This window comes from Glossina fuscipes, unplaced genomic scaffold, assembly GCF_014805625.2.
Source record: "Glossina fuscipes isolate IAEA_lab_2018 unplaced genomic scaffold, Yale_Gfus_2 115, whole genome shotgun sequence".
Taxonomy (NCBI): Eukaryota; Metazoa; Arthropoda; class Insecta; order Diptera; family Glossinidae; genus Glossina; species Glossina fuscipes.
In genome coordinates this window covers 4,676-17,987 of record NW_023998458.1, presented here as the reverse complement: position 1 = coordinate 17,987, position 13,312 = coordinate 4,676, and the positions used below count along the sequence as shown (strand labels likewise).

The 13,312-nt window shown below is 32.8% G+C and overlaps 1 protein-coding gene across 1 annotated transcript in view; it reads right to left on the bottom strand.

The window, feature by feature from the left end:
- The window catches only part of LOC119640086 (peroxidase), a 65,690-nt gene extending 61,201 nt beyond the window's left edge, over positions 1 to 4,489 (bottom strand). The window contains exon 1 of the mRNA XM_038037877.1: positions 4,189 to 4,489. Coding sequence (XP_037893805.1) covers positions 4,189 to 4,199 — 11 coding nt within the window. The 5' untranslated portion in view covers positions 4,200 to 4,489. The remainder of the gene's footprint in view (positions 1 to 4,188) is intronic.
- Positions 4,490 to 13,312: the final 8,823 nt, after the last annotated feature.

Sequence of the window (13,312 nt, the reverse complement as noted above, 5' to 3'; positions counted from 1 at the left end):
TGTGTGTGTGTGTGTGTGTGAGTAGGCACATACATGCTATGTATGTATATGTAATAATATGTCTAATACATAAACATCAGGCAGACATACAATCATGAAATGACAACTTATTTACTAGTCAGAGAACAACAACAAACAAATAAACAAACAACAACGACCACGATGATCTTTAGCTTCACGTTTACCACTACAATTACAAAAACAATGATAGATTGTCTTGCTTGGTTTTTTTGTGGTTGGTTTTTATCAAATCTTCATAATTACCTACAAAATCAAAGGCGCACACTCATACATACAAACAAAGTTATCTTGCCGCCGACATACACTTATACAATGAAATTATGTATATACTATAGATCAAGAAGTATCGGGCATTTAGAGTTAATGCTACTGAAAAATATAGATCCGACATCTTCGGAGAGAACTGGTTTCGCCTAGAACAGTTAGTTCTGCCGTAAATTGGCTTTCACGATCTTTTTTCCTATAGATTACAAAATCACCCAAACAATCTCTTCACTATGAAATCACCGAGAAGTTGGAAAAGGCTTGCAAAAGTAAAGTCCTCTCAAGAACATGGCTGCACTAATAGCGTAAAGTTTATCCTGAAAGTAAATAGTAAACGCGAGCGGATTAAAAACTTGCCCGACCCTAGCCGACTAGCATCCTGATCCCATAAGTACAATATGCAAATAAGAGATATGATGTCAAAAAATTTTCTTTTAAGCTCGAAGGAGACAACTCAGATCATTCCTTCACTGCGTTAAAAATATTTTGTAATTATGTGTCTAGGACTCGTTGCATACAATCTTGAGCGGGATAGCTCCTGCGTAAAGCGATTGACTAAAGAGTCTTTGAATTGATTGACACCACGGAGGAGACTTCAAAGATGTACTTTGAAAAAAATGTGGGGAAGCGCTTGAAAAAGTAGTTCTTTTACGATTAAGCAAAAAAAAAAAAAAAAAATGGGTCATCTTGAATAAATCCCAAGACTTTTTCGCGTACATATCTACACTTGTCTACACCAACCGGTAAAAGGTTCCCTATCATATCACTTTTTTTTTTGTTTTCGCTTTTGTTTTCTTTTACGGATTTTAATGCAATTTAATGCAGTTTTGTTTGGTCTCAGCATATATGTATAAATATAGCAACAGCTGCAGCCGCGCTAGCAATGGCAACAACAGTTTTAACAAGCACGTACGTGCACATGGCAAATGTAATGTAGACGAAAGAAGGCAAGAAAAAAAGAAGAAAAAAGTTGTTCAGGAAATCATCTTTTAACCTGTTTGTGCCGATAGCATTCTCTCATTGTCATGACTTGTTAAAGTGTAATGCCCTGTTTTTCAGTTTTTCTGTTATTTTTTTTCTTCTTCTTCTTTTTTGTTTTTATAAATGTCGCTATATTTATCTTACTTCTCTTTGAAATGCGTTTGGACGATTTAGAAAAACAAAACGCACAGACACACATTCGCAGACATTCACATTAAATGCTATTAGTATTAGAGTCGTGATCCAGAGAAAGTAAAAACACGCACAAAAATTGTTTGATTTGCTACATTTTTCCGGTTTAACGATTTCAATTAATGCTAGCACGCGTTTGTAACCATCTAGTGACAACGTAAAGTTCAATACTATTAATGCTCGTAAATATTGTATAATTAAATGCGATTTATTGATTGTATGCTTGTTTGCATTTCATCAATAGCAGTATTTAGGGAAATTGAAAAATGAAATAATAACAAATAACCGATAAGAAGAAGTAAAGTTTCTACAAGCCAATGACGAACCGGTCGCCTCTTAGGTTGAAATAAACAGAGCAATGTACGCGTGAATATAGGCAGATACAGGCAGATAGATGAAAGGGCGGACAGATGCTCGAACGACTGAGTAGAAAAATTGATTGTAAGGCGTATGAATGATTGCCAGATAGGCGGATGGGTGGAAGGATGAAAACTTCCTTACACGTTGGTTGATAGGGTACCGACATAGGAATAGACTGCAGTAAGCTTAATCGCAAACATGGGCAGAGGATGAAAGGACGGCCATTTGTATTAGTTTACTCGCATCATAGTGCATCCGAAACACGTCTTAAACAGTTTTGGATAATAGGATTGAATACCTTCGAGAAGTTGAATAGTTTAGAGTCTACTTTGTAATAAGGAATGAAATAAGGAAATAATACTGAGTGTATAGGAGTAAAAAAAAAAACAAAAATGCCAAATAGGTAACTAGAAGATAAAGTAACATGTGAGAAAGAGCTAAACATCTTGAGGTAACAAGAATGCTTAAACGATTCTCGGATTTCGATCTGTGTTCTCTACACAATTCCTATATATATCTGTGAACGAAGTGTTCTAATATACATTTTGTTTTTTAAAGAGAGCATACCACAGTGCAGGAAGCATCGAAGATCTTATAAGATATAAGTTCCAAGGAAAAGTGTTGTAGAAATTTTGTATTTGTACATGTGCGCCTGAATGCAAATGAGCAGAGGCTTTCCAAATAACATATTTACACAAACATGTAGATAACTTTGTTAACTGTTTGCAGCTTCAGTTTTCGTCCTTTAAACGTTATTTTAGCGAACTTCCATTTTCAAATGGATGCAAATGCCAAGAAACACAATTTAAGGTGAAGCTTGTTTATGTAGATAATGCTTTGAGGTTGTGAGGAAGAATTCAGCAGGGAGAAAGATAAGTTCGCAAATATGTTTAAATTCAATCATTACCGACTTTGATTAAGTATTTGAAGATTCTGTGGTGTGTCCAATAGGTACTTCAAACATTGCCTGCTTTAGTTAGAAACTACTAAAGAATCATTTTGTCGTTTTGTTTAAAAACACACTTTTTTAATAATGAGATGACCTATGAACTCTGAACTTCATCAACTTCAAAGAGTTATTTAAACTAAGCTTAAAGTAGAAATTATAAACTTCAACCATTGGGTTTAAGCAAAGCAAAACAATCATTGACAAGTTACTACCTTATCGCAGTGAAAATGCGAAATGAAATGAAATGAAATGAGGAAAAGAAAAATTGATAAAAAATAAATTAGGAAAAAAAGAAAAAATTGAAAACATTGTTGAATCATGTTTTATAATAAAATGCATATATAAAATATATAATTAATGTTTGTGTAGCTCTGTTTTTTTCTATTTTATTTCCTTAGGAAGTGTTTAGAGGCAGTTTCAAAACTTTTGCTGTCAATTGTCTGGCAAACATTTTCGTTTGTCAAATGCGATAAAAAAACGTCATACAGCTTAGTTCCTCCATATGCATATTAATGCTTAATTATCATCAAAAGAAAGGTTTTTCAAATTAAAAGACTTAAGCGCAAAACTCGATTTTTTTTTTTTAGAGAAGACATTTACTACAATAATCTACACGAAAGTATTAAGCAAAGGACATTCATTTTCATAGCGTTATTAATGAAGGCTTTCACTGGCTTTAATGATGCCATGAATTTTAATATAATAAATATCTTGAGATTTTTTTTTCATCTATAATTGTTTTCGTTGCAATTAAATGGGTTTATGAGAAAATTTTTTCTTTTTTTTTTTGTATTTCTCAATCGATTTCTAAAGAATCAATTTATCGATTCATATATTCAACCTGAATATTAAATTTTTGGCGTAACATATGTAAATATTCACCTTATATACGGATGTATATCTAAATACAAGAGAATTTCATAATAAAATTGAATAAAAAGGAAAGATACAAAAGTGCATGTGAAGAATAGTTTGACGACGAAGTAAACGACATGCTTACTAAGCGAGTAAGCGAACTGAAAGAGCACATCGTCGTCATAATAAAAACAAATAAGAACTTGTACCAAACGAACGAAGCATTGGCTCAGTTCAAGACAGCAGACGACAACAGCACCAGAAAACAATAAGAAAAACAAAAAGGCAAAAAAGAAACCAAAGAAAAAAAAAAACAGAACCATATGTGTGTCACTTGTTAAAGCATTTATGCAAAATATACTTAAAACAGATTGACAAAAAAAATTTAAAAAAAAATCGCAGAAGAAAAGCGCGAACACACAATTTAACATAAATGAATGCGTTAATAAATAAAAATATAACTAAAGAAATTAAAATTTATTCACAAAAAAGCCAAAAAAAAAAAAAAAAAAACAAACAATCCTCGTCGCACCATTTTTAGCTGAATTAGAAATTCGATGGTTTACCTTAATATCATTGTTGTTGTTGTTGAACAACTTGTCCGAATGGCAATGATGATACTTTTTTGTATAGAATGCAAAGTCACAAAAAACAAATAGCAGTCGTAGTCGCAGTAGTCGCAGTAGCAGTAGAGCAGCGGTCTTAGTAAAACTTAATCCAATTATGGCAGCAATCGGTGATTGTTGTTGATTAATTCTTTCAAATTAATTTAATTAAATAATTCTAAAGAATTCTTAATTAATTAAAATAAATATTTTTTTTTTTCTAATTATTTTCAGTTCACACTCGAAGTTTGTTTCTTAAATCTTTTTATTTTTATTTTTCTTCTTCTTCTTTTTCTCTTTCAATTTTATTTAGATTTATTTTTATTTATTCAGAAAGAATTTCTCTCTAACACTTTTTTATTACTCTACTTTTATTACACACTTTCTAAGCTAATCGTTGGGTTTTTCATTTCATTTCAATTTATTTCACTTTTAATTTAATTCATTTTCTAGGTCAGCATTTCTTACAAGAGCGAGCACTTCATCTTTTCTTTCTTTCAATTAATTCTAAATATTTTTTAAAATTTTTTTTAGATAAAAAAAAAAAAAAAAACAGAAACAGCAAGAAAAAATTTCGTCGTCGTACACAACTATATAGACAGCTTTTGCTTTATATAACTTACAAGTGTTAACTTTCACACGTTTTCAGTACTACGAGTACTGTTAAAAGCCGCATTTACAACCACCGTAGCGTGTGTCCAACAATTAACTGTCTGCTTAGGCCAAATGTTGTTTAAGAAAAACCAAAGTTGAAGCTCACGTTCACTTGTGCAGACACACGACGACGACTCAGTCAATTCAGTGTGGTTCAGTCAGTCAAGTCAGTCAGTCATTCATTCGAGTAAATAACGACAGCCCGGGCTTTTATTAACCGCACATTCATATTCGTGCCTCCGTCTGTTTACATCGTCGCCTTAAGCGTTAACGTTAACGCTTTAAACTTTTGCGTTAACAAAAGAGAGCAAAAGTTGTTTGATTTTTTTTTTTTTTTTTTTCTACAGAGATTTTACTTACGTACGCTGTTAGTTGACAAAACTTTAGTTTAGGTTTTTAGATGTATTGAGTGAGGTTTTGTGAGTTCAAGAGTTATTAATAAAAGCAAAAGTAATTTTTTTTTTTTTTTAAATGAGTTAAACTCAGTTATTATGTATAGTTGAACAGTTTTTAAGCATAAATATGTTGAAAATTTTTAAATTTTTACAAACAAACATCCAATTAAACAATTTTAAGCGGAGAGTCGATAGTCTACCTAAGAATAACGTTGCTTATGTGAGAGCGCAACAACAACAAAATATTGAATAAAAACTAATTTTCCCATCTATTATAGTTAGTTAAACCCGTGTCCCACTTAAATCCTATCATCAATGAAATACATCTACGTCAATGCCGAACAGGAACAGGTTGAGTTCATTTTTGCTTTTTTTGCCACATCTATTACGCTTGGCTTGATACAAAACAATTGTTAAATTTCTTATTTCATAAATTTTATTATCTTTTGGGAATAAGTTTGTACAGTTAGAAATGCGAAAATAATCCAAATTGATTGTTTATTAAATCCGCCGTAAGTGGTGGAATGCGTTTCTATACCCATTACCGAAGGATGAGATTGGATAAGCGGTGCTAATTTTCCCCATTTTGCTGTACAGGTGCTACAACGTCGCCCATAGAATATGTGTTCAAATTTTTGCACATTTATCTGCTATAGTTTACGAGAAATGAGCAAAAAACCAATTTTTTATTATTTATTGAAAAGCGGAGGTGTTCTCAGTTTGCAATACTTTCAATACTTTCTCAGATTTGAAGTCGATAGGTTTATTTTTGCGGCCAAGAGGATGTTCGCAACAGAGACGGATAGATGCACCGAGGGACACTCTTTGATGCCAATCAAGCACATATATACATTGTGGCGTCTTCTTCCAGACGTTGCAAACGTTTTCACAATGTGGACACATCCCCCATCTTTCGGTGGTGGGTATAAAATTGGAAAAAATCAGCCGATATTTAGTGGTCAGCGAAGTTATAAATTTCCTTATTTTTAATATTTTATAGGATAACGGTTATGGGTATAGGACATTCGACCGCTTTCGGATATAACTTGTTTACTTAGCTTCCTTTTGAAAAAATTCAAAGGACAAACACATTTTCACTGAAGGAATTTCAACATTCTATTGTAACTCTATTAAAATTCTTAAATATTGCAATCCGTCACTAGGACATACGGTCGTCAATAATTGGGAAAATTTTGACGAAACAAATATTCTAGATTCTCGAGGTATTTCCCTTACTTGCTTTAACGTAACATGGTTTCTCTCGACATCACTTCGTGCTCATTCCAAAAATGGTAGATGGAGAAGAATACGAACTCTTCCACTTAGTAGAGGAAGGCCTTATCGAAGAGCGTAGAGCCGTAAGTAGCAAAAAATATTGTGACCGTGTACTATTCGTTATTGGACAGGGCTGATAACCATAGGCGAAATCATATTCGATCATGATAGCAAGTAGTCGGAAAGATTTTTAGGCTTTAGTTAATAATGTACCTTAGAGATAAAATAAAATCATGAGATTGTTAAAGAAAAAAAAGCATGTGATCGCTTATATCCAGCAATAGATTTGTAATAAAATAAGAAGAAGAGTACTGCATCGAAAGTGTACATTGAGATTAACTCTGCGGAGGCCTGAAGTTCGCATTTTTGGCTTGTAGAGTATGTTCTCCACACCCATTGTGAATGGATGCCAATTTTATTATGAGTGGAGTCCACTTTTTCTTTTCATTAATTTTCTGACGAGATCGAGATGTTAAAACTCTGCAGTATTTCTTATCATTTTATGTCAACTTTAGTTAATATTCTACGATATTTAGAGCTCGGATATTAGTTCGTTTTCATCATAACTGAACAACACTTGGATCGTATTCTGCTACTGCTGCCATCCTTCCGCCATCATAACGGTTTTTAACCAAAACAATATACACCGTCGTTCAATTGTCCCTACACCGTCATACCTACTTTAGTACTGTGATACAGAAACCTACTATAATTTTTTTTTTAAAATAAGTTCAAGGTCATAATAGTTAAGATAATCAGATTGAAACTAAATGTCTTTGTCTTACAAGAGGGTTTTTTTTGTTTTTTTTGTTTTTTTTTTTTTTTTGATATTTGAGAGCACATAGATGAATGTGATGAACAATATGAAAAAAGATGAGAAAAGTCCGAATTGGGAAAGTGTAACTGAGAAACGAAAAAGTAGGTGACAACAGTCAAGAATTCGTGTCATTTTTATCTTCTACCATTGTCTGCATATTGCGAGGTTTGCCTAACGCAGTTAGCTTTCTTGGTCAAAGTTCCAATGCTTACTCATTCATTGCCGCTCTAAAACACGGTATGTTTGATAAAGACACAATAACTGCTAAGTCAATTTGTTCGTAGGCACGACGTGTACACTAAAATTTCATTGCAACGTCCTTACAACTATCAGAGCTCTTGCAAAGCTGTGTTTAATATCATAATGCGAATACGGCAATTTCAAATTCAGTCGTATAGTTCTTGTTAAGTGTAGCTAAACGCGCTAACCAAGCTGCAATTGAGTTCATATTTATTTCCCACAATAATTTCCTTATCTCTCTTGTATAGTTGACCACCTGCTTTTATTATATTTCTTAAAGCTCTTTTATTGCATGCATGAAATTTATACTTTGTTTTACACCTTCCACCAATGCAAAAAAAAAAATAAAAAAACACAAATGTACACGTATACATACGGTATTGTATTCCACTGATAACAAGAGCAATAGTCACACGCCATTTACGTGTATGCATGCATATGAAGTGAGATTACTTAATACTGATAATAATTGTATTGGCAGTAAAAACATACATACATATATATATATATATATATGTACGTATGTATGTATGTGTGCATGCATGCATGCATATATGTATGCATGCATTTCTCATAACGCAAAGCGCAAAATATATAGTAAAATTTATTTTTTCAATTTTTTTCTTTCATTATTAATGAAAAGTAAAAACATTAATAATTTATTATTAGTTTTTTATCCTAAATTATGACATCAAGTTAGCGGCTTAAGTCATTTTCAATTCATTCAATATATCTTCCAATCAGAACAGCAGCCAAAACAAGGACCATTTATTGCTGCCGTTTTTTCTCCATAAATTTTATTGATTTGTGGTGATTTACGAAATCGATACGAAATCTTAAGTCTTGTCAATAAATTCTTTGAACTATAATTGAGGCAAATTGTTGTTGCTGCTGTCGTTGCCATTACTGCTTTTTTTCCTACAGGTAGATCTTGCTTAAATGATGTAAAGCAATTAATTTTTTTTTTTTTTTTTTAATAACTCGTCTGTTGGCAAAGAAACCGAAACGGTAGTTCAGCTTTACATATGCATTAGTCAGAACTTCCGTTTGCCTTCTACATAGGCGTAATATTACGCACCTTTAAAAAAACAAAAAAACCTATGATCTAAATATTATAAAAATATTTATTGATAGTTGCTTATTAGTAGCTTAGAAGTAGAGAGAAAAGAAAAAAACACACGTTGGCGGCCAAATAAAAACTACATAAATAAAAATGAACATAAATAAATAATAATAAAAAATAATTTAAAACAGGAGCAAGATATGATTTTAAATCTCAGACAATCAAAATAAACCGTCTGACCGTTAATAGGCAAAAAAAAAAAAATAAAAAACTTGATTTCTTTTTATTACACTTTTTTATAGGCAAACGTTGCTCGCATATGTGAATGAATGGCTTTGCTAAAGAAAAAAAGAAACGACATAAACGCTTTAGCACTGAATTTTTAGCAGCTTGTGAGGGAAACTTCAAATGGTGCAAAAGTAACGGAAAGTGAAAGAGATTAACACGGCGTGGATATGCAAATGAAAAATTTATATAAAATAAATAATTGCTTCGAAAAGCTTAAAAAAACTTAATTAAGTTGACAAAAGACGAAAAGACGGAAAAAGAAAAATTTTAAATATTTTTATTTCGCGTGATTGAAAAACGCAAATTTATTATACCACTTGTACTCCAACAGTTATCCGCACTATCAGCCATCTCATGGCATTATTATTAGGTTAACTTGGAAAAGAATGTAATGTTGGCCAAGAGTTGCTCTGAAATATATCTACAACAGCTTCCGTTAACCTCAATTTCATCCCTATAACAATTGTTGTACGGGCGATGTTAAGTCTGTGCGTTTGACGTACGCAACACTCAGAAGGACTTATCCGATCGATTCGGAACCATTTTCTAAATCGAGCTAAGCTTATCTGTCAGTCCGTCCGTCTGAGGTCTGTCGATGCATTTTTTTGTGTTCAACCTATAGATTGCTATCTTTGAGGCATTTTGATGAAATTTCGTAAAATTGCGTGCTTTGCTTCAATTGCGGACGCTATTGAAAATTGTTCGGCTCGGCCCGCATTATCGACCACTCCCCTTTCAAAATGGTTCAAAAAATTTGCTTCGGTTGTGGCAGATTTTTGAAGCTCCTCTCTTACACCGTATTTCGTTTTTAGGAAGATGGAATCTTTATGTGATAAAAGGGTATAATTTTCTATATTTCATTTTGAAAATTGGTTCTTAATAGTAAATCGATAAAGAGTCAATCTTACCAAATTTGAATCATGTAGGTCTATTTTTTGGTTATCACCGAATATAAATGAAGTCTAAATGGAGTCTAAACCCCATGAGTCTATTCCTCCGTCTCATGAATAGTAAGCCCTTCAGGAAAATGTTTAATTTCAAATATTTTATGAATAAAAATGGTCCTTAGTCAAAAAAAATGAATGCTAGGGAACTCGGATCGTATAGATTAACTTTCCTAATATATACAAAAGTTATTAGAAATAGCACACCCTTATATGGAGAGACAGACTAATTTCTAGCTATTCGTGATGGAAATTGAAAAGTAATAAAATTTTTAGGCAGTAAGGTCAGCTTGATATATATGGATTACGTCATGTGATACTGCAATATACGGTCTTTCATGAAAAGTATGACTCGTCCTGAAAATAGCATGTAATTTTTGCTGTATGCGAGGTGTGTGCGAGTAAATAGCTGTAGAAGGCGAGGTGGTGTCGAGTGTGCAATGTTCTTACCTATTTTTTTTCAAATCATTTACAAGCAATATTTGCTTTGTTCTCAGTTCTGTCCCTTACCTAAAGAGTAAATTTTTATAAATGGATTTTCCACAAAATTTCGGATAAAAAAAGAAAAAGCTAATGAAATAATTAGAGAAAACTACTAAAATATTTGCGGGACACTTACTCATAAACAAATCAACAGTTAGTTGGGTTGGACGAAACCAATCGTTTGCTTCCAGTTGCTCGAATACACTGTGTCTGCCTGCAGCACTGTCTTTTGGCTCGTGCGATGACGTCCCGGATGCCGCCCCTTTGTTGCATCTAAATGCTTGGATCTTACTATACACATCCTCAAGGGTTCGCTTTAGACTTTTTTTATACTATTGCAAGCACTTCTCTTCGAGTCTTACCATTTCGTTCTTAAAGGAACGTTTGTGCGCTACCGCTAGACGGTTCCATAAACAAACAAAACAAACGTTTCTCTACACTATAGGATCATGTGTAAAATTAACCATAAACAAACCGAGTAAGGTCTTGCATTTTGAACTAAGAGTAGCTGATAAAGAGTTGAAAGAGCCCTTTCGGATGTTAATCTGACCTTTATTGCCTTAATATTTATTGTTTTGTGTTTCTCCCTAACTAATGAAGCCTTAGTTTACGTATTAATTAAAATGTTTGATTCGCTGAATACATTCACAATATTTAACGGATGCTCATAAGGGCACTTAAATCACATAATTACTGTTATGGCCAATAAAGTGTAAAATTTACTAAATATCTTTCTATAGACATAAACATATCCAAGATATAGGTCTTCGAAGATTAAACGGACGATGAACAAAGAATGTCTAGCGAGTTCAATGTCTTTCAGGGCGGCACACAAATTAATCAATAATCCAAAATATAAGATCTCTTTGATTTGTTTTTGTTTGTCCTTGGCAGCCTTTCCTTTAAATTCAAAATTTGATTGCTTGTGTGAAAGCGTTGTGCTTTTCAAATTCAGAATTTATTTGCTTTTAAATACAACCTTTTTTTTTTGTTTTTTTTTTCTCATCAAATCTTTACTTAAGTAAGTGTATCGGGTGAATGAATGGCGCTGCTTTGCGTTTCCATATAAGCGCTGCATGCTGTATGCGATTGCCCCATAAGATTGCTTAAGAGTGCAGCTGATGTTTGGCGAACTTAATAATTCTCGATTTTTATGAGACTTAAATTACATAATAAATTTTTATGATTTCTTACGTCATAATTAATGCAATACAAAACATGTGTGTTAGTCCTCTTAACATTTTCGAAAATAAAAATTTAAAATAGTGTTATGAATATTTACGGAAATTGCTGTTAATCACAAGCTGACACCTTTTTTTAATTAAGGTGCAGCAAGAGAAAAATTAAAATTACATTTAATCTTTTGGTGCCTATTTCCTAGTTATCGATGAAGAAAATTTACAATCAAAGAAGTGCCATATATCCTTTATCTCTCTCTCCGCCGCCATACGTCTTCCCGACCTGCTAGAAATATGTGGCAACATTCTCTAAAAAAAGGCTGAAAAAGTTCATGTTCCGAGATGAATGAAGCTGCGCAAGGTAATACTCTGCTCTTTTGCTCGGATTGAAGGGAAATCGTGTAAAAGGTGCTACTTCAACTTCGGCAAACTATTGAGTCCGCATTTTACTGTCAGCAACTAAAGTGGCTAAAGCGCGCGAGGTAAACAATTGAGAATTGATTAATAGAGACGGAGTCGTCTTCCATCACATCGTCAAACTGTATATATTTTTAATAAATCGGCGAAAAATTTGCAAAGCTTGGCTGAGAAGAGTCCACGGTATATTGTGGACTTAGCCTCGTCCGACTACAATTCCTTGCACTCTCTGCAGAACTCTTTTAGCGGTGTAAGGGCTGACTTCTAAAAAATCTATTTTGAAAACTACTTGATCTAGTTATGGTCCATGCCATGCTATATCGAGCGATATGGCAAATGGCACATAAATCATTTGAAATGTAAGAAAAGTTCCAGTAGGTGTTGGTAAAGAGAAGCTATTTAATATTTCTATTTTATGCAGTAATTGGAAATCGTATTTGTTCAATCCCTTGGTGATGATCATTTTATGCAATCCTCACATTCTCCGAAACAAATTTCAATCCATTCTACAAAAAAAAAAAAATGAATTTCTTCATCTTCAAAAGAAATAACTATCTTTTACTCTGTTTGCATTGTGCATTCTTCAGCATGCAATAATTTCCAAATGTGCGGCGTTCACTTGTATTCCGATTTTGAGCGCACACAGGATCGTATATTTTAGTACAGGGAGCAGTTACACAAAGTTCGATTATTACCGATTTTACAAAAATTAAAACGAGTACTGATAATAGATTCATTTGCAATTGTCTTTAACTTGACGAAAAACTTGACACTAGTTTTCTTTAGCATAATAACATCGTTTAAATACTTTTTCTTTACATAATTTTTGTTGACATATTTTTTCTAAAATTAAGCGAATTAGTTTATGATGACTTTTTAGATAAAAGTATTAACGGAACTTCAATCGTGCTAAGAAGAATTTTGTAGGCCTATCATCACTACAAGTTTTTATTAACTCAAGGTAAGCATAAGAATAAAGCAATAATGGGGATTTAGATCTTTTTGTAAATGTCCACTAAAGGCCGTAGAACGCAAATCTGATTATACACTAGAGTGATTGTTTATTAAGGACGACTTATCGTGAAGTACAACACTCGACTTTTTTCTCAAATGATTAGAGAAAGTCAACTTCTCCAAACTTCTCCAAACATTTCGCAGCAGATACACAAATGCATGAAGGAAAGACCAATCAAGTTTTTTATGCGTATCTTTTGGTGTCACAAATCATATCACAAAATGAATTCACCTTCCTCGTCGATGATATTATAGATACCTCTCGCTATCTATTCTAAATGTGCAGAACTTTAAAGATAACATATAAGATATATTCA